General features: G+C 32.7%; 2 protein-coding genes and 1 long non-coding RNA gene across 4 annotated transcripts; 1 reads left to right on the top strand and 2 right to left on the bottom strand.

Annotated features, from left to right (window-relative positions):
* Positions 1–552: 552 nt before the first annotated feature.
* LOC140046057 (uncharacterized) lies at positions 553–4,531 on the bottom strand. Its single transcript, XR_011844728.1, has 2 exons — positions 4,389–4,531; positions 553–2,920 (listed from the first exon to the last, which is right to left on the bottom strand). It is a non-coding gene; the product is annotated as an uncharacterized lncRNA (long non-coding RNA).
* A 601-nt stretch (positions 4,532–5,132) lies between these two features.
* Positions 5,133–15,295, bottom strand: LOC140054207 (U5 small nuclear ribonucleoprotein 40 kDa protein-like). Of its 2 annotated transcripts, none has more exons than XM_072099128.1 (9): positions 15,157–15,295; positions 14,181–14,310; positions 13,659–13,752; positions 13,328–13,493; positions 12,860–12,982; positions 12,409–12,529; positions 11,897–11,979; positions 6,833–6,998; positions 5,133–6,557 (listed from the first exon to the last, which is right to left on the bottom strand). In XM_072099128.1, the coding sequence occupies exons 2-9, from the start codon at positions 14,287–14,289 to the stop codon at positions 6,508–6,510; spliced, it is 912 nt and encodes a 303-aa protein (XP_071955229.1). In that variant the 5' UTR covers positions 14,290–14,310; positions 15,157–15,295; the 3' UTR covers positions 5,133–6,507. The 2 variants fall into 2 exon arrangements, with proteins under 2 accessions (XP_071955229.1, XP_071955221.1); XM_072099120.1 differs by lacking the exon at positions 15,157–15,295 and adding an exon at positions 14,791–14,932.
* LOC140054185 (KICSTOR subunit 2-like) lies at positions 15,169–23,059 on the top strand. Its single transcript, XM_072099083.1, has 11 exons — positions 15,169–15,294; positions 16,429–16,575; positions 17,159–17,322; positions 17,616–17,702; positions 18,143–18,335; positions 18,637–18,732; positions 19,240–19,325; positions 19,897–20,062; positions 20,867–20,968; positions 21,496–21,607; positions 22,469–23,059. The coding sequence occupies exons 1-11, from the start codon at positions 15,169–15,171 to the stop codon at positions 22,525–22,527; spliced, it is 1,338 nt and encodes a 445-aa protein (XP_071955184.1). The 3' UTR covers positions 22,528–23,059.
* The last annotated feature ends 1,370 nt before the right edge of the window (positions 23,060–24,429 follow it).

The raw sequence follows: 24,429 nt of genomic DNA, 5'->3' as shown, positions 1-24,429 counted from the left end.
TAATTAATAGGAAACATTCTTGTTTTTTGCTCAGCCCGTAAAGATGAATAAAATAAAATAAATTCATTATTTCAGAGAACGAAATAGAATTATGTTTTTGTTTTAACATTTTATGTCAGACGTTCAGAACGTCGACATTTCAACTTGTGGATGAATAAGGTTTCATTTCCTCGAAATATTAGTTCGTTCCCTCAAAATATTTGTTTTTCAGTCGAAACATTAATTCGTTCCCGTCGAAAAAATGATATTCTCCTCTACTGAAATGTCAGTTCTAATGACAAATGGGAATAGACACATTGCACATTACACGTAAGTGTTAATGGGTTTTCACGTGACGAAATTGTGGGCAAGAATGATTAATTGATCTAAAACTTGTAGGCCTATGAGAGATCTGAGAACCAACACAAAAAAAACCGCAAATGTGAAAATATATCACGCCCAAATGTGAAAATACATCACGACCAAATGTGAAAACGCATCATCGACAAATGTGAAAACGCATCACCGACAAATGTGAAAACAACTAATTGTAAAAACACATCACCACAAATGTAATGAGTAGGCCTATAGTAGTATTTATTATAGTCTCTTAATTGTCTACCGTGTTATACAGTAGTTGTTTTTTCATCATGTATACTCATATGCATTATGAATTAATATGTGTTTATTACTGGATTTTAAACTTTGCTTTCACACAATTCTTACTTATTACACTAATTTGTTATGCTGTATCTATAGGTCTAATACTAGAGTTACATATTTAAACAAAGATTTTTATGTTATTATCTTTTTCCTCTCTGTCTCCTAATGACGGCTCGGCGAGCCACTATACGGTTAAGTATTTGCTTTTGGTGATCATGTCGGCCTTTGTGAGGAGGCCGAGAGTAATCTTTTTTTATATTATTATTAATATTGTTTTCCTGTAATTAATTTTATCTTATATATGACAAAATAAATGAAATGAAAAGCCTTATTAATCGTATCGTAAAAAAAATAACAATAGGTCCCTATTAATAAACATCCATTTTTACCGTTGTCTTCTTTGCATTATGAAAGAGTCCAAATTGTTGTTATGGTGTTTACAATCACACTTTCGACCCTAAATATCACATGTCATAAAAATGACATAAAATGTTTTGCCAAAAAGTGCAGTAAGAGAACCAGAGGATGATCTAAAATAAGGTCTTGTATCAGTTAATATCTATTCCTAAAAAAATAGAAACATAGAACAGCAAAATACATATGATAATACTCGTGAAAACAGTAAATTAAAAAAATTGCGAACTTCAAATCGAAGTATAAACAAACCATAGAAGGGAAATGAAAATTGGTATACCTATAGTTATGCAAAAATGGGAAGAAAACTTACATTGTTGAATGTAAAACAATTTGAATGGGAAACTGTATTCATGAGATGCATAGTTGTACTATAAATTGTAAACTAAAGGATTTCCAGTTCAAATTTCTTCATAGAAGAATAGCAACAAAAAGTTTCCTCTATAAAATACACAAAATAGATTCACCTACATGTCACTTTTGCAACAAAGAAATTCAAACCTTGACACATTTATTTTTTAATTTTGTGTAAAAGTTCAATTGTTCTGTAAGTCCTTTAAAACCTTTGTAAAAAAATAAACATTGACTACGATTTAATTTTAAACAATGTTAATATATGTTTTGGTATCGGAAAATGTCATTTTTTAGATGCATCAAATACAAGGCTAATTTTGATAGCTAAAAGATTTATATTCAACTGTAACATTTCAGAAGACCCACTGTATTTAAAAAAATTTAAAGTCATTGTTAAAAGAATTATTGAAAATGATAATATGCATGCCTATAACCTAAAGTGGAAACATTTAGCAGTATATAGTCTGCCAAAACTACTCATGATTTATATAAATTGTTGCTTGATTGTTTTTTGTTTGTTTTCTTGTTTAGAACCTTTTTTTGTTTGCTTTTTGTCTTGTTGCCACAGCTGGTGGCGCGTTGTGTTTTTGGAAATGAATTAATTTAAAAAAAATAAATATATAAAACATAAAGTAGCAATATAAAAAAAAATGTTAATTGGAGAACGAATACACAAGATTTGTCGATGATGTATGCAGATCAACAAGTTGCATCTATAATCTATTTAGCTTGCAAATAATAACAACGCCTATACAAAGCACTAAGTGTGTTTTTGGAAATGAATTAATTAAAAAAAATATATATAAAAAATAAAGTAGCAATATAAAAAAAAAATGTTAATTGGAGAACGAATACACAAGATGTGTCGATGATGTATGCAGATCAACAAGTTGCATCTATAATCTATTTAGCTTGCAAATAATAACAACGCCTATACAAAGCACTAAGCACCAAATTGTACATGAAGTTACAGCTAGGCCTATGCCAATATTGTTAACAGTATCAAAGTTGCCTTGATATGAATTAGGTTCCACCTTCAAGGTTGTACCAGGAAACGATTCCGGTATGGTTGCATCAGGTAAAGATTCCATGGTTGTATCAGGTAAAGTTTTGTGTATGGTAGTCAGGATACCTAGTGGTGGACTTGTAGGCTCCATAATCAAACCTGCGATGTTGTTATTGACACTAATCGTGAACTTTTTACCAATGTCCTCTACAGCGCCGACAGACGTATTTCGCCGTAATGTGTAAACTCCTCCAGTCTTGGTTGTCACAGGATAAATCGTTAGAACGATGATTCCTTCATGATGAGTTAGAGAACAATTGTTTTCTTTTGATAAGCAATTTAGTTTATAATTATTTTTGTCCAACATGATTTCCTCAAGTGTTCCATTGTAAGAAAAATTATGTTTAAATTCACAACCGATGGCAGCAGTATACTGTGGCATACCGTTCGCAACTGCTATATATAGCATACTTAAGATTACACCTATCGGCAACATTGTATAGTCTGCAAAACAACAAAAACATTATTGTTAAAAATCCACCCTAGTAAATTTGTTGAATTTGTTTTCCAACACGACGTCCAACAGTAAGCATTGGTCCCGCTTATACATTGACAAGAGAAGCAATTAAATAATTTAATTTTCAAGCAACATTTAGTTATGGTTCCTTTTTTTTTTAAATGTTTCATAATATTTATACTTTAATAAAGTTATTATATATTTTATTGAATTATAACATTTTTCTAAATTATTTTGGATAAGTATGAATTTTAATTTTTAATGCTTTAACATTTTTTAATCTGTATGTGAATTTTTAACTTATGAATCTCTCTCTGTGATTTGATGTCTAAATGCACTTTGTATAATGTGAAGGCCTACAGTAAAGTTGCCGCTACAACCGACAATAGCTGGCGTTTTCTACATTACCGGTTGTAACCGGTCGAGTCGGAATCAAGGCGTGATACCGATATACCGAGAATCGAGTGAGAAATGGCGAAAGTCCAGGTTTTGAATTTAAAAAAAGGAAGGAAGAGAGCGAACAGAAAAAAGAGTGAATGAATGGTGATATGTTTACTACTACGGTGGTAAAATAACTAAAAACGTTTAAAAACATATATCTTGAAAAAAAAATGGTGACTCTTATAACGGAATTTTGTCTGAATGCAAAATGAAATCAGTGAGTGGAAGCGGATATTATTTGAAATGGATAATGTGTGGGTTGGCTTAGGCTAAGGGATATAAATTTCAATAATTGTCCAATCTATTTCAGTAAATACTTATAATAATCATCATTCCGGAGATTGTCTGTGAGAATTGTACCCGGTATGGGAAGTAAGAAAGGATAGATCTTTTTTCATCAGAAGTTTAAAACAAGAAATGTTGAATGCTAGCTTTGAGTGATACTGAATAAACAAGAACCGTAAGAGCATGGGGGTATCTCCTTTAGAATTTAAAGTGAAACTCAAGAAATTGTTAGTAAAGCTAAAGCATTTTCCATTTCAAAATAACAAAAAAGTTGTTATAATATTGATATTTTTAACGGCTCCGAAACATACGTGTTATACGCCGAATAGGAGGTTGTGGAATTTATTTATAATAATAAATAATAATAGATGGATTTAGAGAGTACGTAAATTACACGGAGATATAGTTATATTTCCGAGCGGTTGTAAACTCAAACTTCATTGAACATAAAAGTTTATTTTCAACAAACTTCCAGCAATTAAGCCAGTTTTACACTTCAAATAACTCCACAATGAATCTTCTAATTGGCGCATTATTCTTATACTACCTAATAATAATTACCCCAAAAAAGTTTAGGCCAAAAAATAATTAAGTGGCAAACGGGTAAATACTAAAATGTATTCTACATGAAGATAGTTTAAAACAAGACATTTAGAAATGATGGCAAGAACGATTGCCATGGAATTCAATAAGAACCAAGATAGACATTAAAAGTTAGTGTATTCTTACCTTTAAGTTCGATACCAGAGAGTATTAACTGAGTACAACGTTTACACGTGGATGTTTTATTATGTAATGAATAACTATTAATAAAATCGTGGAAAATACGTAATAGGCCTACATGCACTGACTGTATCCATTGAAATTTGAGATCTCGGATTCGATTGGGTCGTCGGGACCCCTCATGCATGAAACGCCACAAAAGAAACATGGCTCGTGTGCATTAGTCATACCATGGAGAAATAAGTTCCTAACTTATTTCTCCATGGTCATACAATAAGGAAGAATTAGCCGCTGGAAATTCCAGTTGAATTTAGGGATTGGGGATGAGAACATTTTGAGAATATAAACCTTAGCAGTTACCCGATTGTCAGTCTTTTATCTCCACATACCACAATATTTGCCCAGTATCATCAGGAAAATCCAATAATACAGCATCTCATATATGTATGATTGTGGTGCCTGTATCTGGTGACATCAATATACAAGTTCATAAGTGTAATTCATAACGTGAGGCTTGCTACTTTCTAGGAGTGTTATCATAAATCTATAGACCTTTGACAACTCTCGTAACATGACCACAGTTCTGGTTTTGCCGTCGTGATTTGATAAGGAAAATGGGGGTAGGCCTACTCCTCCTTCCTTCACAATGCGAATATCTACCAAGCGTTGACAAAGCATAGATGCCATAACATTCACACAAAACATGACACGAATTAAAACATTACATTTTGTACAAATGGAAACGTTTTATTTTGTAACCTCATGTTTTGTTTTAAAATATTAAAATACTTTAACAACTGACAAACTTCCTTTTGGTTACTTATTTCTATACATTTTAAGTTTGAATTCAGCAGTGTACAATTTTAGTTATGTTCAATTTACAGCTTAATTTTGAAAATTACAATGTAAACATTTTTTATGGAAGTAGGGGCAGTAGGATTTGTAGTGGTTAGTAGGGTCGTGTGGGAAATTCCTTGAGTACTGATTTACTAATTTTGTAAGCCACACACAAAATGAACTTTTAAGCATGTTTTCCTGTGGAAGTTATTCGATGCTATCGTTAACAATAATCGGCAACAATATTCTTTGATTTACAGGAAAAGGTATTCGCTATTGTTATCATTTCAACTGTTAACGATCAACTACGATAGCGTCGACAGGAAAACAGGCTTTAGTAATTAAAATTACAATTATATAGGTTGAATGTTTCCTCCTTAGACATGTTGTTGTAAAACATTAAGGAATTACTTTCTTCATCTATATTTGTTATTTGCTGTCTTAGTAAACTAAACTTGGAATGCTCTTCCAGTACACAGTAGGAATGCCAAGAGCCTTTAACGGTTTTAAATCTCTTTTAAAAACTCTTTTTTTATATTCTTGCTTTTTATAATACAATTTTTATTGTCACTTTTCACTGTTATAAAGCTCTCTCTACACTATCAAATTTATGGGACAAAAAATGTGATGTGCCCATATATGGACATGATGTCATATCACTATCATATTTGGGCATATCACCACCATATTTGGGCACATCACACTATTTTGATAGTGTAGAATGAGCTTTAGTTACATTTTAATCTTGGTCTTTTTAACTTTACTGTTAAATTTGTATTTTAATGGAATTTGCACAATACAAATACATTATTATCATTTGTTTGTTCTTAGGTTCAAAGAAACGTTTCTCCATAGTTACATGTAATGAACACAAATGTCTACAATTGAAATGGGTATACAATCATATTCTAAATACCTGTTGTTATAATTATAACAACAAATGCATAATTTTCCAAAGATTTACTTACTACGGCAGATTGTATGTTTATAAAAAACAATGGAAAATCGGTGTAGAACAAGGCCCAGTGTGTACAAGATATTTGAATTCGGCAGAGGTTTTCTTTTTTAGGTTTTTATTTGGTTTTGTGATCTACCACATACAAAAACATACTGTATGAAGATTGTCTTTACATTCTATACACAACTCGCTGAATTTGCGAATGTTATTACGGTTCACCATTTTCCCCTATTGTCAGCTTTCACCATCTTGTCAAAAGTCCCTGTAATCCGTATGCAATGTTATCAACGTTTAAGGCTACAATTAGTCCAGAATATTTCTTCTGTATCTTCACATTATCTCTCCAAGAAAGATTGATTTGTCACTTGAGCAAGATAGCACTGAAAAAAAGAAATACAGTATAAATTTGACAAAAGTGTATTTTACGAATAATCATTTGGGTTAGACAATAAAGTCTGTCAAAAGTTGTGTATAGGTCACAAGATATTAAGAGTGGTGTCTGAATCTAAATAAAAGTCTATTTAGGCTAAATTATAGTAGATTGCATGGATTCAAATATTTACATTAATTATTTGTTGTTTACAACAAACATACAATTATAAGAGAGTTTTACTTATTCACACCAAGTACCATAAAAACTGCATGAGCTACTTACAGATGGGTTCATGTGGATGGAAGTGAACATCATTAACAGAGCCTGAATGACCTGGTAGCTTATATAAGATTCTTCTTGTCGTCGTGTCCCAGATATATACAAACCGATCAGATGACCCGGCTGCCACCTTGCTGCCATCAGGTGCCCAGGAACAACGAAGTAAATTCTATAGAAAAAACAAATTCCATGTTTGGTATACATATTGATCGAAATCTTTTCAGAACTATATATTATGTGGTATACCACACACTTTATATCAACATCTTTCTAATTAAAACACGTTGTTACTTGATGACAGTTTAAAAAAGCTAAATCCATATTTATCTTTCAAACAAATTTGAAATGACTATAAAATAAGTTGCAATTTGTTGTTGTTTGGTTGTTGTTGTTCAAAAAAATCAAAATCAAAAATCAAATATTCTTTATTCATCAAACATAAAACATTGTGAAATACAACAGTAAGAATACATAATAAAAAGATGAAAAAGAAAAACAAAAAAACTCAAAAGAGTTCATTTTCAAGCAATATCATCTGTTACACTGAATATAAATGTATATCTTGGGAACAATTTGCTCATATTTTTAATTCTCTCTGACCTGCCGTTACTTAGATATAGCAAAAAGAGCTCAAAGGTCAAAATTGCTAAAAATGGGGTTTCCGGTCAATTTTACAAAGAAAGTTCTGTTAGAGCTAATATAAACATATACATTGTGAACAATTTGAGACCAAAATTATCTCACTAGGTCCAGAATTTCCAGAGATATAGCATGTTTTTATATTGGTAAATTATGAACTTTGACCCCTTATATCTCGAAAACGCTTCCTATCCTGATCGATTACCTTCCATATTCGTAATCTACGGAAAATTCTGGTCCAGAAAAGTTGGATGGCAATTTGTCCCCTTTCGGGTGGTGATGTCCCCTTTCGGGTGGTGATATCCCCTTTCGGGTGGTGATACCCCCCCCCCCTGCCACCGGACTCGTCCATTTTTTAAGTCGGGTAAAATTTGCAAAAGTTCCGATAAAAGGATATGCCTTAGAGGGATCTCAAAGCGAGCAGCCTGTATCTTGCGCGCGTAAGCAAAACTCATCCTGACAAATGGAGGAAAAGTGACCCTCATGAAATCGTTTTCTGGAAGATGTTGAATTCTAGATACGAATTCATGTAAAAATGTTGCGTATCGGATGTTGTGACATCATTATATGGCCAGTTGAATTATAAAAGTCGTATTTTTATCTTTTGCGTCATAGTTCATTTAAAATAGCGCGCATCTATATTCTACGCATCCAAATTCTTCTACACGTTTTATATGTTGTTGCTCAGATAAATTCCTTCCAAAATTGCTATCTTCGTGTTCATTTTGATGACGTCATCATGATAAAAATTGAAATAAAAGGCGGGTCCCATAATTTTACCTATGCTACACTGTATGTAGTTATATAGTGTATACTCTATATTCTTAGACACAAAATAGAGAGCTCACTATTAACAACATTTTATTTTCCTCAGGTCATGTGGTGTTTTTATACCCGACTTAAAAAAATGGACGAGTCCCTAGTTTATTTGGCAATCTACATCGTTTGGTAAAGCAGGTTGTTCGTTTATCAATGTACGTTGTCCGTTTGTAAAAAATACGTTGTTCGCGTAAAAGTAGGTTGTTCGTTTGTAAAAGTACGTTGTTTGTTTTACATTAGTTCGTTCGTTTGTGAAAGAAGGTTGTTCGTTTGTGAAAGTAGGTTGTTCGTTTGTGAAAGTACGTTCTTTATTTTAGTTAAGATCGTTCGTTTGTGAAAGTACGTTGTTTGTTTTACTTTTGTATTTTTGGTGGCGATTGCCTTCCATAGGGACACTTGTTTGATATTCCAGGAAATTGTTACAAGAACTTCATACTAAAGATGATGATGTCATTTGAATTTCATCTTAAAACCAATTTCATCATCTTTAAGTTATTTGATGAAATCATTATAATCACCCCATATAAACTGCATATGAATATAAATAGTCGTACATAAACCATATTTACGAATACTGTAGCTAAACTAAATGCTGTTAAAGTCTATTGAAGTATCTAGAAGTCTGTTTGACTGTTTTGAACAACTGAAGTAATTCCACCAAATATACATATTGATATTCCCCTTAGGTATGAAGTATTTTACTTAAGTCAAAAATATATTTAAGGAGTTCTCATATTAAGTGCTATTTACTACAAAATAAGAGAATTTGTGTATGTGTGTGATTGATGAATACAGCCATTAGGTTTTTGTGACTTAATTTGCTTAAAAGCTCTCTATAGGTGAATAAGTACATATAAGTGAATAAGTACATACAGGTAAATAAGTACATACATGTGAAAAAGTACATAGTCATCAACTTATTTTAAAGAAGATTTTATGCAATATTAAAAAATTATATTGACCTTGACCCAGGTAATTTGGAACTACAGTATTCAACAACAAAATTGATTTCACCTGTGTGTATAAACCACAGCACTACTCTGACTACAGTAATTACAGATCTGAGATAGTGCTGTTATTTTTATTTCTAGACTTCCCAAGTAGTGTATCATCAGTGGAAATAAAGTGTGGGGGTATGTATTTCACAATCTGCCTTTTTTCTGTACCTTTCTAAGAAAAGCAGGCTATTTATTACTATAGAAAATTTCTGTTTTTTTTACAGCTCCGCCAATAAACTCCATGTTCAGAGCCAATTCTTGTGATTTACAAGAATATATTATTATATAGATAACAATTTTTTAGTGGAATAGAATTAAAGTATAATCAGTTTATTTTTATATTACAATACTGTATTTGTTACATCTGTAGAACACATTGAACAGATTAGGAAGCAAGAATGTTTGGTTTGAAAGTTAGTTGATATGAAGCCAAGTATAATCCCATTTCTATTACTGTATAACCCCATCTCCTAATTTAAGCTATTGGGAGAAAAATATGCATAACAATGAATAATTAATCTGGAAATAAAAGAAACATTTTTTTTCTTGTCTGTACTTGAGGAGCTGTTAAAATAAATTTTAGCATTTTCTTAAACAAAACAACTGTGAAAATCGCTTGCAAAATGGGTTAAAACCGTATACAATTAACAAAAATGTCAGACATTTCCCGAAAGTGATTCTCTGCCGGTCTGGTTCATATGTAAAATAAATAATGAATGCATTTGAATATTTCCTAACCCAACAATAAACTCTGTCACTACTAATAAATAATACATACAGATTTAATGTCAAGTTATCTCTATTAGACCAATTTTTACATCCAATAGTTTGATTTTTCTACAACTTTTGAGGTCAAAGTTTACTGTACTAAAGGAACTTTTGGAATTGAGTGAATATGCACTCTGATCACTTCCACATGGGTGGTACTGTAGTTAACTGGTACAAGAATATGAACAAAGTGGACATAACATTAGGTCAGACTATGTACTGTATAATAGGCATAGCATTGGTAGCCTAGCCCTTAAATTCCCTGTATTAAGGCTGGACTTTTAGTGATAACCTGTATTATTAAAATTTTCACTAAAATAACCACTAAAAAAAATCGATATTTCAGTTTGTAAATGATACTACATTAATACCAAATCATTGCGATATCATTCTGCAGTGTATGACGCCATACGTCTAACCATATCATCATCATTCTGCAGTGTATGACGCCATACGTCTAACCATATCATCATCATTCTGCAGTGTATGACGCCATACGTCTAACCATATCATCATCATTCTGCAGTGTATGACGCCATACGTCTAACCATATCATCATCATTCTGCAGTGTATGACGCCATACGTCTAACCATATCATCATCATTCTGCAGTGTATGACGCCATACGTCTAACCATATCATCATCATTCTGCAGTGTATGACGCCATACGTCTAACCATATCATCATCATTCTGCAGTGTATGACGCCATACGTCTAACCATATCATCATCATTCTGCAGTGTATGACGCCATACGTCTAACCATATCATCATCATTCTGCAGTGTATGACGCCATACGTCTAACCATATCATCATCATTCTGCAGTGTATGACGCCATACGTCTAACCATATCATCATCATTCTGCAGTGTATGACGCCATACGTCTAACCATATCATCATCATTCTGAAGTGTATGACGCCATACGTCTAACCATATCATCATCATTCTGCAGTGTATGACGCCATACGTCTAACCATATCATCATCATTCTGCAGTGTATGACGCCATACGTCTAACCATATCATCATCATTCTGCAGTGTATGACGCCATACGTCTAACCATATCATCATCATTCTGCAGTGTATGACGCCATACGTCTAACCATATCATCATCATTCTGCAGTGTATGACGCCATACGTCTAACCATATCATCATCATTCTGCAGTGTATGACGCCATACGTCTAACCATATCATCATCCTGCATAAACGTTACTCCAAAAGGCGGTGTTTATGCTTGTGTCAATTCGGAAATTGAACTAACAATAATATAATTCTACTATAATTCATTATTTACATTCATTATTATAGTAATTTGTTATACATATTGTTGAATAGAGAAAATATTTCATGAGTGGACGTTTGATTATCCCTAATTAACACGGCGGAGCCGAGTTAAATTAAATTATCTTTAATGAATACAATTTTCTGTCTATTAAATGGATACAAAGTGATATTTGTTGTATAACGCACCTATTAAAAACTGTTCTAAAGTTAATTTTAATTTAATAAATCCAGTGTACTGGTTCTTGGATCATTGCTAAAGGCAAAGAAACTTGGCCAATCTATTGCCAAAACAATTTATAGATGGCGCACACTACCGCTTATTTTTCATCAACAATCTCGCATGGTAGAAAACTTTAAGATTTTTCACAAAAAGCTGAATGCTAGATGAACTAATACTGAAAAGCATTTGATACATCATTACCAATCAAATGCCATGGTAAGAATATTCTCAGATGTGTTATTATATGATATTCCAGTTTTTCAAAGCAAATTTCTGTTAATTTCAGTTTTAATTGACAAATAAAGATACTATGACTATATATGATAACTTACCTTTTCAAAGTTATGTTGTGCTCCCTGGAAGATTTTAACGCATCGTTCATTTGGAGCATACGGTCTAATATCCCAAATACGTACTTAAAAAATAGAAAGTGTATTTATTTTATCAAGATAAAATAGGTATAGTACTACTAATGTATCGGTAATTCAGTTTTACATTAGTTAAATGAAAACAATAAAAAAGAGTTCTTAAACCCCATAATATTATGAAGTGGATTTCTATATTACAATCAGCCCCATACTATAGAAATCTGTTGAGAACCCCTATTCTAGACACTATTTCATCAAGTGGGGTTAACATAGCCTAGTGGTCCTTTAACTGCTGTATCCTATTGATCGATTTGATGAAATACAGTATTGTATTGTCATATTGGCCAGACCCTTCCCTAAAATGTTTTTTTAGCTGTAATGTGTGTTTAGAGTTGACTCTCTATCTATATAATACCTCAATGGGTTTAAACTGATACCTCATGTAAAAGGACACCCTCAAGTATACAAAAACCTACCAGTGCAATCCATAGAATTTGAGAGAACATACGATCCATCCGGGCTAAGTACCGTACTCGTGACAGTGTCTGTATGACCTGATAATGTGTAAACTATATCATTCTTCCTAATATCCCACACCTGAAAAGTATAAAAAAAATTATAAGTTAATTAGTATTAGAATACTAATTGAATTACTAAAACCTTATGGTGGTGCTGTTGAAATATTATTTCTGTTCTGAAGATGAAAAATAACATAAATAATAATAATCAGTATGAAATATGACAGTGCACATACACAGGCATAGTTTTCTAATCTTGGTTAAGAGATGACTGTTGATTTTCTCATCTTTACCATTTTAATATTTTATTATTACGCTACGACAGAGAGAGCCGTACAACTAAAACTACGAGTAGGGCAACATCTGACTTTACTTTTTTTAAGTGAAAATATTAAATTATAGTACCTACCTTAAGTACATTATCTATACCTCCTGATATAATTTGATCACTTGTGTCATTAAACGTTACTGACAAAACTTGATATGTGTTCTGGAATGTATGTACTGCTCCCTTCCTTCGACTATCCCATAACTGAAAAAAAAAGTATAATTACATAATAAGTTGACACCATCATCAGACTGACTATATGCCATTCTATTGGAAAATGGAGACTACAGTAATAGGTTTAAAAATAACTCGATGAAGATCCCATGTGACCCACAATCCTCCAATCAAATGACAGGAATTTATTTAGGAGTTATTTATATAAAACATGTTTTCTTTATCAGTGTAAACACTTGGCATTCGACGTCTCAGAAGCATATTTTCTATCAGGAAATTTTTTTTTTTTATAAGCTGGCAATATCTGTATACTACAGTCTAGATAAATAAAGATTTTATTATTATTAAATCACATTTCGTTAAAAACATACTCACCCTTATAGTTCCATCATCACCACCACTGACAACCATCTGTGGACCTCTTCTGGCAGGGTAGCAAGAATTTACAAATGCTGTGTGACCTTTTAACCTCTTAATTCTGGCACCTGTTTCACTGTCCCATAATGCAATTGTATTGTCTGTCGATGCTGTAAGTATGTTGCTATAAAAACAATAAACAACTATTGATTTGATCTTACTAAAAGAAACTTTACAAGCTTAAAAAAACAGTTGGAATTTATTGTAAAAATTAAATGTTTGTATTTTCATTAAAAAGAGTAATCTGTATAGAGAAATGATTCTTTTTTTTTTGCATGTTGCTTTTTACCTTCCATCTGTATTATATTGGAGATCCATAATTGCTCCCTGGTGTCCTTTCAACACTGAATAATTGTCACACTCTCCATATACATTCCACATATCTACAAAATAAAAATAGTTTTAATTCTTATTTTATAAAACCATTATAGTATTATTAAACAATCATACTTATTTACAATTTTAACAATTAAAAATTATTTCAGATTAGTTATTTAATATATATTTATTTCACTACTATAATGTTTAACATGTGTTCATAATGTTTTAGTCACAATTGTATTGATCTCTAGTTTATACCATGTTAGACGATTTATCTATTTGTGCTGAAAAGTATTTCTCGCCTTCTAACTTTTTTAGTTGAATGGCGGTCCAAAATATTTCCAGAGTTGAAAGATTGACTGCTCTACTCACCAAGAGTTGTCAGACTTTCAATTAATAAAACATTATCCCCATTCTTTTTTTTTTTTCTGCAAAAATGTTTGATTTGTCAAAATAGAATCTAGTAGTGGAAAACAGGCTTTACACTCACAGATAAGCCTGTCAAAGCCAGCAGTAGCCATACTCTGACCGTCCGGATGAAATTTTCCAGAGTACACCTCTCCCTCGTGTCCAGTAAGTAACATGATGGGAGCCAGCATGCTTGATGTTCTTGGTGGACCCTGTGTAGTAAAGAACAACATGAGTTTGGTGGTCACAATTAATTAGAGAGTATGTGATTTTTCATTTTTATAGCGCCCTTTCCATGATAAACATGCATCTCAAGGTACTTTACATAATGATTAAGTGGACTTTACTCTTTTAGTCTTATGTTATTAACTTAGATGTTACATTGTTACATAAAGTATTTAGTACAGCATGCAGTACATATGGTTCTTCCCTAACCAGCCAGGCCGGATCACGGGCATTTTAGCCTTTAGGTACCGGCCTTCTTAGTGGGTTATTCCATTAAAAAAAAATAGGCTGCAAACAACCATTAGTAGGGCTAAGGAGCTTAATTGGGCCTAGGCCTAGCTAGGCCATGGGCCGCACCGGCGATAAGCAGCCGACGTAGCCGAGTGGTTATCCGTATCGGCCTTCCAAAGAGCCTACCTTAGAGAGGCCTGGCTAGGGGGCCTAGCATATTTTCATAATAAACATACCGATTCCATCAACTGTCTATGCTGATCAGTAACAGCAACAATCTCATTTTTTCTTCTTTTTGATGGTACTATGGCCATCTCAACAGCTTTTCGCTTTATATCCATTTTTATTTACTTTAATTAATATAAAACACGCGTAATATTTTTTTTTATTAAACTGGCGAATTTTGCTGCTGCCGGTAAAACGCTTCTTCAATGTGCGTTATGTGCGTTATACAAAGTAGTGACGCGTCATCTAAATATTCTTTTATTACAAAATCACATTGTGTGAATAACGCAAACATACAACTATGACGCATGTTTTAATACATATTATGTTCTTTTTTTTAGGAAAACACACCAAATTAATAACTACTGTATTATTACCGTCTGTTTTTTATGGCAGTTAACACAAATAATGTTTCTTCAGAACACCAGTCCACATCCGTACCTGAACAATCTATTCTTGAGGTATACTTTGTGGCGTTGGGGCAGTACAATTATGACCGGGCAAAAGAACTAGTGGTAAGCAAAAAAAGCTAGGCCTAGCCTAGCTAGGCCTAGCCTAGCTAGGCCTAGCCTAGCTAGGCCTCTATGGCCTACTACCTAGGCCTACTACCTAGACTAGTAGGCCTAGCATGATTGTTGGCAAAGGTGCCAGACGTAGGACATGGAAGATAGACCTGTGTCTGTGGTCGGTTCGCTCCAAGCCAATTGCCTTGTTCGATCGGATGCTAGTCAAGTCGCCCCATCGCAAAGTCGCCCCATACAAAGTCGCCCCTTACACAGTCGCCCCATCGCAAAGTCGCCCCAAAACAAAGTCGCCCCGACACAGTCGCCCCATCGCAAAGTCGCCCCATCGCAAAGTCGCCCCAACGCAAAGTCGCCCCATCGCAAAGTCGCCCCATCACAAAGTCGCCCTATCGCAAAGTCAAAAATGAGCTGGTATCCAGGCGTAGGTTGAAGAAAGATTCGTAATTGTGGCTCTGGTAACTAATTTAACATTTTCGAAACTATAAATCAGGGATAATCTTTTTAGAACTTTCAAACAAGGGACTATTTTTTTAATGATTTTTAAAAAGCACTTCATTAAAACCTGTAAAATAAAAATTAAAACACAAATTATGTATATAATAGGATAAACATTGTAATGTAGGCCTAGGCCTATACGACATTTAGCGCGACCAAAGTAACAACGCAATCGATATCAAACGCAACCGATATGATTAAAACAGCGTACTACTACGGCGGCGCTTCATAATCATACCGAAATAAAACCGTGGGCGACTTTGCGATGGGGCGCCTTTGCGATGGGGCGACTTTGCGTTGGGGCGACTTTGCGCTGGGGCGACTTTGTAATGGGGCGACTTTGCGATGGGGCGACTGTGTGCCTGGGCGACTTTGTTTTGGGGCGACTTTGCGATGGGGCGACTTTGTATTGGGCGACTTTGTATGGGGCGACTTTGCGATGGGGCGACTTGACTGGATCCCGTTCGATCCAACATCGTACAGAACAGTACAGTATTAGTATTAATTGCTAATTTTGGTCTCCTGTTTAAAGTTCAGTAAATAGTAGGCCTAGCCTAGGCCTACAGTATATTGTAATATTTTAATAAACAAAACTACACAAAATTTATGGTGCGGTTTTTCTTCTTTTAGGAAAAGGAGAGGGAAGTGGTTCGAAGCCAGTCTAATTCCTCAACATGGGTGAGCATGCTGAGTATGCTGTCACGATTAGCAGTAGCAGAAAAAAACTATGCATCTCTCACATACTTAAACCCCAAGTGGTTATTTGGTAAAAAGGAGGTACAGTCGTTTTCCAGAGCAATTGATTTGAAGTATTGGCTCAGTAAAATTGTGATTTTTTTCAGCTAGTACAGTAATAGTGTTCCTTAATAATTTCTTTATTTTGAAAACAAATTGCTATTGATTGATGGTTTGTATAAAAAATGTAACATTTACACAAACCCCACAAATCTTTGCAAAAAAAACAGTGTACAGTACTAGGATTTTGGAATTGGATTTCAACGTGATGTTAATCTATGCATAGAATAAAAAAGTGCCTTAAAAATGTATTATCCCCCAAAAACTGAAGATTAGTAAATCAGACTTAAATAGGCCATTTTGCAGTTTTATTCAAATTTTTTCATTTTCATAGAAAAAAAATTATTTCACTTATAAATTTAATGAAACGCTATTTTGCGTTAAATTACAGTTTTTCAGGTAAATGATTTGGCATTTAAAAAAAAAAAGTTTTTTTTATTACTTTAAATGCAATATTCTTAATAATATTAGTGGATCACAGTGTTTTATTTCATTCATTTATCAAATTCCCTATCCTCATAATCATTTAACAATACAATACATTTTTAGATTATTTTTATTGCAGCAATCAATGAGGTTGACATACACAGGTCTAGTAACGGATTTGAGCAGCTTTGAGATAAATGGACCCGGTCAACCTGGCGCAGTGCAACAAATCAACTCTTTTTTATCTCATATATGCAAACAAATTCATAATTTTTGCGAAGCACGGGCTGAAACAGTAGAATTGTAAGTACTGTAGGAACAGTGAAAGCAGTGTTACCTGTAAATCAGTTGGCTATAAATATTGGTTAATTTTCATCAAGTCTTTCTAAAGAGTTGGATGAGGAATAGCCAATTCACTTTCCGATTTTGGTTTTTGGATATCCAACATAATTGGAAGAAATCACACTTTAGTGAGAGACAAGAGATCACTTATAAAGTGTCAAGAAACTCCTGTTATTTGGGGGGATTTGAGAGGTTCGAAACACTATGAAAACAAAATAATGTGAGATTCTAATGCTGTATTATGTTATATTTAGCTATGACAAACTTTGTCCAATGGTGAATCAGAGAACGGACGTAGACTATGGAGAGCTCCTAAGCATTGTGGATCGCCTCACTGCCACGTATGTTATTCTCAAAATAAAAAACATATTTTTAAATACATATTTAAAATGTAATATCTCATTATTAAGGTATCATAAAATAGTCATCGCCTTCATTACAATAATGTCAAGCTAGTACATCATGTAGGCCTACTGTACAAAGGATAGGAATATTCCATCAGACATAGTCTGCACTTTCATCACCCTCTGCCAAATCAAAATAAACCTGAAAACAAGCCATCCCCAACTATGTTTAATAGCTAAATCTATACAACTGGTTTATTAAAAAATGATGTATAGTATACAAAATGATATAGGATTTGTTGATACTTTTTAATCTTAATATTTAAATGGTCTTAAATCATGTTTTGTTTTCTTCTCGGCCAATTTATTCAATAGATTTTTATGTTTATATAGGCAAATAATAAAATAACAAAATCGATAATGTTTTTTCCCTACAGACATGGGGATCATTTCCATCACCCCTTGCTAAGCCCAATCAAACAATGCTTTACTTTAGAGTTAGAGGTGCTGCAGAGCTTGCTTAAGGCCCATCACCATATGCTGGATTGGCTGTTCCTACCAACGTTACTGCAGCTTCACAACGTGCACAGTAAATTAGAGAATCTTGGCGCTAATATTAGATTTAAGGAGGTACGGTATCATAGTATGTCATACAGAAGACACTAATAAATTAACCTTTGTGTCAAAGTTATGTTGTCTTGGCAACATTCAAAATATGTTTCTTCTGAAAACAGTTTCTTCAGATTATAATTTAAAATGGATAAACTATACAAACATACACTAATGCACATGTGTGTGTTTGTGCACCTAATGACCATTTTAGCTGATAATAATAACAGTGCTTAAGGCAAACACACATGCACATATTATTATACTAATACTCAAGCGACAATAAATATTAATAATAGTTGTTTTGTGTTATGTGCTATAGGGTAAAAAGTCTGGTGTTGCAATCCCATCCAAAACAGTAGGAGTGCCACCCCTCTACCAATGGCTTGCCAGGTTCAAAGCAGCCCAGGTGTCAAAGGTTAGATTGTTTATACATTATTGTTTGAAGGTTTGCATGGCGAAATCAAATGTTGATATAAAGTTTGCGGTACACTACGTATATTAGTTCTGAAAAGAACTGTTGAGTTCCTCGACGTACGTTTCCATCAACATGCTTTGGTCGTCCTCAGGAGTGAGAATAACAACATTTATGTTGCAATGAAAGCATTTACGCTATTAAGTGCATGTGTTGTGTCATGTTGCTTCTATAATTTGACAAATGCTTGTTTGACATAAATTGTCTTCATCATCATCTAGGCATTTTACATTGATTATGTTCACTATTGCTTTTCCGCTCACTCAGACGGATACATTCAGATATCCTCATATAGCCCCATAGTAACGGCAAAAACATTCAATTAATAAGGCGGTGCCATATTGGTAAGCCATAACCGACTAACGAATGACTTCATAAAATAAACAGACAATCAAACAGGTTGACTTTATTTTATATCCAATATTAATACATTATATTTTGTCTTTTCAGTTTAGTTTATATTTCTATGGAAGTCTATGCAAGCAGGCTGACCTCAAAGGTCATCTCTCAAACCTACTGATTGACTATCGAGCAAAGTATGTATGTTAATATATTACTGCCGTTAAGTAATAGCCCTCTTTTGATCTTGAGATTGACTTAATATAACTGGAGGCTGATTACTGTAACTTTAACTTTTTAAATTTTATATACCACATATTATCTTTATATGTTATATTTATTGGGGTGGGTCATGTACTTGCATTACTTTTCTCCACTTTTAGTTTGTGTATGTGTTGGATCAGCAAAGCATGACTTTTTAACTAGATACTGTAAAACCTTGAAAAGAAGCCCATTTTTTTAGTACTCTTGGATGGGCTTCTTTTCGAGACTATTTTACAAACTAAAGAGGGGGACTTTTTTTCGAAACAAATTCTGTAAAGTTTTTGGTTGCATTAGTTATGTGAATGCTGCTTTTTTGTACTGCTTTCAACTGTACTGTATCGTATAAACACCTACTGCAAAGTTATCTGGGTTTTATGGGTTCGGGTCCCACCCGAATATTACCGGTACAGTACTCTCAAATGTACTATATGTACTATATGTATTACGTCAGAGTAGTGCAAACATATAATAAATCACATTTATTACTTTCTTTTTTCAATAAAGAATAATTGCATTTCACAAAAAGGCAGATGCAATGAATGTGTCATTAGTGTATGATACAAACAATGCTAAGGAGGTGTTTAAAGGGCATGGTTACCACCATCCAGACAGCCCACATGAGGTACCTACAGGCCTAGATAGCTACCCAGCAATCTTCTCATATCCTGAGGTAAGCAAACATCCTGAACAGAGAACACTAACGGGTTAATATTGAATCACATTTGGTAATTTTACAGTAATCAGTACAATAAAGCTGTATAATAGACCAACTTAATCCAAGTGGTAGATTGAGGCTCCTCAGTGTAAAAACAAATCGATATGCCAAATCCTTTATTCCCTCCAGTATCATCCAGTACAACAGGAAGTCCAGAAGATAACTTAACTTATTTTGTATTTTTTAGATGTTTTTATATGAATGGTTATATGCTATATTTGTATTTATTGTGTTTTCTTTTGTTTTTTATTATGACGAGCAATGAATTTCCTTTTTGAGGATCAATAAAAGTTATCTTTATCTTAGGTTCCAATTGTAAATTACCCTTTCTGATTGATAATAATAATAATATGAATACAGGATTATTTGTAACTTTTGTAATGTTTTATGAACCGTAACATTTTTATTGGGGTTTTTTTTTGTATAAATAATAGCCCACTTATTTTTCGAAAGTGATGAAGCAGAACAACCATCATGAAATTTAGTAATGTAATCCTTTTTTTTTTATAAAATAGGTAATTCATCAAAATTGACTCCCATTTATGTAAATTTCTGAATGAAAAAATTGTAAAGATCAAAAGATCACAGGAAAAAAATATTTTTACCTAGTTACAATACAAAAAAAGCTATCGAAAAATATGTGGGGTTATTTTATAATTGAAGATAGAAATTTTAAACCCAACCCTAACCTTTTTGTATTGGTGTAATTTGTATATATAAGAATTCATTTTTATTAAGATATACACTTATTATTTGTAGGAGAAGCCACCTATTAAGTTATGGCCAATGGTTGTGATGCTTTTGAACAGTAAAGCAGCAGAGTTGACAGACCTAGACAGAGTAATCTACTCATTTGATAAGGTAAGATCTCTTCTATTACGGTTGCCGAGGGCGCCGGGCACATAAGCTTGGTTCCTACATGGACGCAACGTCCAAGGCACAACATAAGTGAGTTCACAAGCGATAGTTTGGATAATCCATTGTGTTATGATTGGTCAAATTACTTGTGGAGTGCCTGCATGTAAGTGGGGGAATAACCTTGCAGTCTACTGGGCTGAATTGTGCACAGGTGTGGACGACACATACCACAACTAACTTTCTACTCCCCTAAGGGTCCCTTTGTATCGATTGCTGCCACCAAACAGCCCCCGTTCATCTGTCCACATCCTTGCGTTGTACTGTAACTGTTGAAGGAATAGATTGCAATTTGTCAAGCTTTTTATTCCACAACATATCATTTGTTTTGTTGTTTTTAAAAGTTAAAAATCAAAATTATTTTTACTATTTCTCACCACCAACTACTTGTCATTATGTACAATAAAGTTGAAATTGCAGTACCTTGATTTCCAAAACATAAATTTGAATTATAATATTTTTTTTCTTTTCAGACTCAATCAATGACATATTTCGTAACAAGGTTAGAAGGACGATTCAGTTTGGTTGTAATTTTTAACTTTAAAAAGTCAGAGAGAGATTCTTATATAAAGTTATTCATGCAAGGTAAGACTTTTTTAAAGATTTTAATTATATATCTCTCGGTATCTTTATTCAGTAAAACACAAAAATACAAAGGCAGCTGAATTACATTCGTAAAAATTGACAATTATAAAAATACATTAAAAATACATTCATTAAAAAAAGTAAACTAAAAGTATGAAAGCATTCAAGCGTAACACACAAGTGCACATGCTCACAAACTTTACTGTGCTAGCTTAAGTTTTTTACATATTCTATATTAAACTGAATATTCAAGTGTGCTGTCACAATTATTCTCCTTTATCCATTCAACATGGTAGATGGATAAAGCAGGGAATAATTTCGCCAGTGTAGCATAGCAAAAAGCTATACAAAACAACCTTTTTGCTACCGATTTTTTAATTTGTGTAGCAAAAAATACAATACAAAACTATGTTTCTCGACTAAAAAATCAGTTTGATTAGCAATATTGCTAAACAAAATTTAAAAATGAAATTTTCCCCTGTAAAGCTATTATTTTTACCACGTGACTATGTGACATATGTTTTTTTTAATATAGTTATATATATATATTTTTGTTTCCTTTGTTCTTGAGGTATGGAGAATTAATTATTTTTTTCCGAAATAAAAGATGAATGAATGAATGAATGAATGAATTTGGAAAGAAGCTCTTTCGTTTGCAAAAGCAATCTCGAAAAAAGAAGCTCTTCCAAGAGTACTTAAAAACAAGTAGCCCATGGGCTTCTTTTTAATGTTTTACGGTAATTTCATATGGATTGAACCTGTTCTATGCCTTTGTTTTTTATTTGGATTACATGGAAACGTTTGATTAAGGAAGGTGTTTATTCACTATTGTTTTTTTTTCTATTTTACCTTCTTTTTCAGAAATGAACCTAAATCTTCGTGGTAGTAACATGTTTGCTGGTCTTGGACAAAAGAGTTGAGGAAACAAATCGAACAAACAGCTCCCGTTTAAGTTTGGTGAAGAAGTGGAGATAAAATATATTTATTACTATTAGACCATACCACAAGGTAGCACCTCTGTCTTGGGCTGGCCTAAATATCTGTAGGTCAAGTGTTTATCTTGAAGAACTCAATTGTATTGTTATTGAACTTAACATACTTTGACAAGTTGCTGCTGCTGCTCAACAACATTTCATTTCATTATTTATTTGGTCTATTTCAGTATATACAAAACAAAAAAAAACTGAAATTGGAGAGACCAAGGTCAACCTAAGTGAACTTAATCACTGTAGCTGAGCCGGTTGACCCAACCCCAAAGTCAGTTTACACATAAAAGACACAAAATACAGTTAAAGCGAATCAAAATGAATGTGAACTTTTCTAATAAAGGCTGATAAAATGTAATGTAACACTGCGTCACAAGACTAGTCAAATTTAATAATAGTACGGTTAATAAATGATTTAAATTTGTAATGTGTTTATTTTTTTTTATTTTAATCCTTTTTTGTTATAAAGTGCAATTTAGCTGAAAAATGTATTTTTTTTATGTATAATTGAATAATTTAAAGATGTATTGTCCCCTGAAAAAATAATTCTTAACAACATGTTTTTTAAAATAATATGTCATTTTAATGTAACATAATAGTTATCCACAATATCCAAAATATATATTTACCTGAAAAACTGTAATTTAAAGCCAAAAATTGTCAATTTGGCTGCCAGCCAATGGTGTTTGGTTGAATTTAAATATTTATTTTGTCATTTTATACATGAAATTTGAAAACATTATTTTTTTTTCTATGGAAAAAACTACAAAATAACATTCAAAGTCTGATTTATTTAATCTTCATTTTTCATGTTTTTGGGGGACAATACATCTTTAATAAAATATAACAGTGATATATCACGATTAGTAAATTAAAAGCAATACAGTAGTATTGAACTACTGTACGACATCAAGATGACGTAAGAACTAATGTAAGAAATAAGTGGGTATGTCATGGGTTGGTTCATTGTAGATGAAGGGGATACGCGTAGAGGTTCGCTTGAACCATAACCTTAAGAAGTCTAATTATTAAAATAGATCCGATGGTACAATTTTTACTAATAGCATATGCATGCCATATTGTATTCCAATGGCTGTCGTTAAACTCATATAGTTGTGCTACATTTTATGTTTTTAGCCTAATTATTATCAAATTGATGTAGCCCTAATTTATAACTCCATGAATGAATATATATATAATGAGCTATATTGTGTAGTCGTTTATTGATAACTGAGAGCTATCAGTGTGTATAATCCTCGTACATAATTGTTTCTTAGTTGTAATAAAGAACACATTATTATAATATCAAGCATGTTATTATGATATACAAATTTATAGGTATCAATACTGATATTTTTACTTTAAAAAATTTTAATAAGTTTTTTAATAACACAGAAACAACATTCTTAATTTAACAAATGATATGTAGTACTACTAAATCAATGTCTAATTGCATAAGGACTATGTGTACAGTATTATGATCAGTGTAGTTAAAATTTGATAACTGAGCACGCATCTCACATCTACCTCATCAATAATTATTATTAATAATCTATATCACGTTGTTGAATATGATGAGTGTAGTCATAATTTGATAACTGAGCAGGCATCTTTTAGAATCTACGTCATCAATTTTAATATTAATATTATATATCACATTGTTGGATATGATCAGTGTAGTCATAATTTGATAACTGAGCACGTATCTTTTAATATCTACATCATCAATAATTATTATTAATAATCTATATCACATTGTTGGATATGATCAGTGTAGTCGTCATTTGATAACTGAGCACGCATCTTTAAATATCTACCGCATCAAAATTAATATAA

Source organism: Antedon mediterranea, chromosome 1 (genome assembly GCF_964355755.1).
Source record: "Antedon mediterranea chromosome 1, ecAntMedi1.1, whole genome shotgun sequence".
In the NCBI taxonomy this organism is placed as follows: Eukaryota; Metazoa; Echinodermata; class Crinoidea; order Comatulida; family Antedonidae; genus Antedon; species Antedon mediterranea.
This window is presented reverse-complemented; position numbering and strand designations above follow the sequence as displayed.